The sequence below is a fragment of the Frankliniella occidentalis genome, unplaced genomic scaffold (assembly GCF_000697945.3).
Source record: "Frankliniella occidentalis isolate FOCC.00 unplaced genomic scaffold, Focc_3.1 Scaffold2817, whole genome shotgun sequence".
NCBI classification, from domain to species: domain Eukaryota; kingdom Metazoa; phylum Arthropoda; class Insecta; order Thysanoptera; family Thripidae; genus Frankliniella; species Frankliniella occidentalis.
In genome coordinates, this window is record NW_026269891.1 from 1 (window position 1) to 3,724 (window position 3,724).

Below are 3,724 nucleotides of genomic sequence, written 5' to 3' on the forward strand. Positions count from 1 at the left end.
GGGGGGCTTAATCCTAGCCTGTAATACAGACACGTTGGCATACTCTTCGATAATACGCCGAAGCGCGCGAGTTTTAAATTAAACTCCGCCGAAATCTATCGTAGTACGTAGTACGAGGTGGCAATAACTCTGGGAATCATGTGTTCACACCGGCCCGGGAATCACCGGAATCAATGAGAATCACGACGGAAACCAACGGAAATCAATGAGAATCACGAGGGGAATCATGTGCACACTTGAATTCGGAGTTATTGCCCTCTCGCTGCAGTGTTTTTGATCTCGCTGCTGCAGGTCACGTCACTTAGCCATAATCATCGTTCCTAATGCACATATAATTGTCGCTGTGGCCCGCCACGAGACTGTTGAAAAGGAGCAGGTCGGAACCCCCGTTTTTCCATTCTCCTTCTGGAATTTCCTGCTGCGGCTAGCGCGTGTTACCAAGGACGAGCTTCCGCCCCAAAGAGTGGCGTGGCGCGGCGCGGCGGCGCGGGCTGTGATTATAGTGGACCACCCCTTCCGGCAGGACGGCCGGGCCGCCCACCGCGCCGCAAATAACGCAATACTTTGGCACACTGTGTCACGTGATAAACCGTCCCATTAGAAGCACACGTGCGCCATCTGCCGCCCAGCACCTCATTGCCGAGGGGACGCCCGGGGGGCCTCGGTCGGAGGGCCCACGTGGCACCTTCACGTGGCACACGGGCCAGCCGGGCCACGCATCACAATTATTAGGAAGGAGAGGCTCCCGGTGATGGAAAATAGACTACACCTTATATTAGTACATCCAAAAAATTCACCGTCCTGAAAACAAGCGTTGGATTGTTCCCTTTCTGATGGAAATGCGTTCTGGCTGCTGTGCATGTTCCCGACTGGTCCGGCAAAGGCCTACGATAAGCGAATTTATCTCAACAAGACTAAAATGTTTAATTTCTGACGTCTTTCTCTCTCGAGCAGCAGCCGCGAGCCTGCCGTTCTTTATGGCCATTCGTTCTCATGCATAGGTAAGAGGCGGGTGTGCAGGGGCGTGCGTGCCCGTCGGTGCGCGCCGTGCACAGCAGTGGGAACAAGCGCATGCACGGCAGCAAGTTGATCGCGGGGCTCATGCAGGGGCCAGACAGAGACCCCGGCCCCGTTTGAATCGCCCGCGGCTGTTCACTCGCAACTCAACAAGGCGAGAAGCAACAAGCAGACGCGTGCGTGCGAGCGAGGAGGGAAGACCACGCCGAACAAGCCAACCACCACCACCCTGAGTCCTTTCGGGAGTCTCTCGAAGAGTCTCCCACAGGGACAGCAAGGGCAGGGCGTCTTCCACAAAGTTTTCTAGAGCAAAGCGCTTTTAGAGAGTCTACCAAGATCCGGTACCAGTAAATGAGTCTAAAACGGAGACTGTCAGCCAGCCTATCTCCGATGAAGTCTTTAATGGAATCCTTAAATGTCTCTTCCCGATTGAGGAGCCTGCCAAAGAGAAAGTCGAACGATGAGCAGTCTTTCAATATTCGCCGAGGGTCTTTTAAAAAGTCACTTAACAAGTCTTCTAGGGTCCACCAAGAAGTCCTCCAAGGAGTCCTGCGCTGGGCATCCCTGGTCTCAACACCTACGCGTCGTCGGGTCCTTACCCCCTCGCACCTTCCCGCCACCTGCACCTTCCAAAACCACATTCCTCTGGGTCAAGCAGGGCGCGCGCGACAAGAGACAAGGGAACTACCTATGTCGGCTATCCATCATGGACAGACTGGGAACGGGGGCCTAAACCAAAGAAAGTGGAGGGGGGGGGAGTGCAGTTGGGACATCTAATGAGCGGGATGGCACCGCGCCGCCGGAATTTGCAAAGGAAGCGAAAACAAAACTAAAAATGAACATGTGGCTGGTCCCACCCAGGGTGGTGCGGTTCACGCACGGGTGGTGGGAAGTCGCACGGAGCCCCGCCGCGTTCCAACGGTAGCAGCAGCGGGGGAAGTCCTGGGCAGGACGGACGCATTGCATCATGTCGTCTAATTAAAAGGCTTCCTGTGTCACCATCGGCTGCTACACACGCCACCTCAGACCTCCCAAAAAGAGAAGGGGAAGGAAAACACGGCAGCCTTCTCTCTCTTGCAGGTGACCGGTGTTCCGACCCAGTTGATTGAAATGACGGTATGCAAATAAGCCTTTATGACGGCTGCAAACCCATCTAAATCAACAGGAACCTGCAGCAGCAGCGGCCAGCCACTCTGCTGCCCCACCCTGTGTCACTCACTGAGTTCGTTTGATTAACCTGTACGCAATAAATCGGAAACAAAACTTTCCTTTTTCTTATTCCTGTTGGTAATTCAGTCGTTAAGTCCGCTCCTTCAATGCTCACCTGTGCATGTATCTGCTTCAGTTTCGATTCAGAGGGATGGAAAAGGAGAGGGCATAGTAAAGGATGAAGCTAAAAAACAGGGCCATATATCCAATTTCAGGCGAGGTCGCCCGGGGCGCAGACCCTGTGTATGGGTGCCCAGGGAGGCCCTGGCAGGGGGAAAGCTCTCATTGGCCAGCCCGAGGGGCCTTTGCAGGCCCCCATTGGCCAGTGGTCTTCGGCTTCATCATTGTGAGACCAGACGACCAGCTCAAATACCCCTGTCGAAAGTGGATGTTTTCCCCGGCATGCACGGAGCTAGGAATAAAATGAAAATTTCACCTATGCTGATAAATTCTGCCTACCCTCGTTTTAATTTGTATTACAAAAAACAAACAAAAAATAATTCATTACAAATTTTGCTGAAAAACTGCTGTTGGTTACAAGTTTGAGGGTTTAAAATGAAATAATTTTAAACAGAAATACAAATTGTTTTGTGTATATTGAGTCTTGATAGACGACTAAAAGCCTTGTCACACACCTCACACTTGTATGGCTTTTCACCAGTGTGTGTCCTCATGTGCCTTACAAGAGTGCCTTTCTCAATAAAACACATTTTACATACGTCACACTCGAACGGCTTTTCACCAGTGTGTGTCCTTATGTGCTTGACAAGAGCGCCTTTCTCAACAAAGCGCGTTTTACATACGTCACACTCGAAAGGCTTTTCACCAGTGTGTGTCCTCATGTGAATGACAAGATGGCATGTCTGAGTAAAACGCATTGGACAGATGTCACAGCTAAATGGCTTTTCACCAGTGTGATACATTTTGTGTCTCTTCAGATCACTCGCATATGAAAAACTCTTCTCGCAGACATCGCATTTTAAGGCCCCGCCGGTGCCCCCGCTTGAGTTCGCCTGCAGAGCACCACTGGGATTGCTTTTACATCCGCTCCCGCTGCCGGTGTACTTCCGGTCAAGCTGCTTCTTCCGCGGCACCCGCGAGGCTTGCTGGTCGTCCTGTTGTTTGTTGTGCGCAGGCTGAGCGTCGCGGGTTCCACACCGGGCGGTGGAGCCGCCCTGCCTGGTTGCGTCGCCGGGAGGAGGCGCCACTTCCTCGTCGCGCTGCTCGGGCTGCACCGCGCCGTCCCCAGAGCCGCCCCTCGCCGCGTCCTCCGCGGGGCACTGCTCGTCCTGCAGCGACGTCCACGTCGTCACCACCAGCCCTAGCTGCTCGTCGTCTTGATTCAGCTCGTCCAGCTCGGGGCCCTCGTCGACGGACACCTCGCCAGGACCCTCCCCAGGGGTCGCCCCGCTTGAGATGCGCTCGCCGCCTGCAACAAGAGCACCGCGTCAGACACCGGCGCCGTCATGAGAGGTCCGCCCCATCACCAGGATCACCA

The 3,724-nt window shown here is 54.1% G+C and overlaps 1 protein-coding gene across 1 annotated transcript; it reads right to left on the bottom strand.

Annotated features, from left to right (window-relative positions):
- Positions 1-2,665: 2,665 nt before the first annotated feature.
- LOC127751997 (zinc finger and SCAN domain-containing protein 5A-like) lies at positions 2,666-3,671 on the bottom strand (the record flags this gene model as incomplete). The annotated part of the gene is made up of 1 exon (XM_052276398.1): positions 2,666-3,671. A coding segment is annotated over one exon (879 nt), but the record flags the coding sequence as incomplete, so codon positions are not given.
- Between the last annotated feature and the right edge of the window lie 53 nt (positions 3,672-3,724).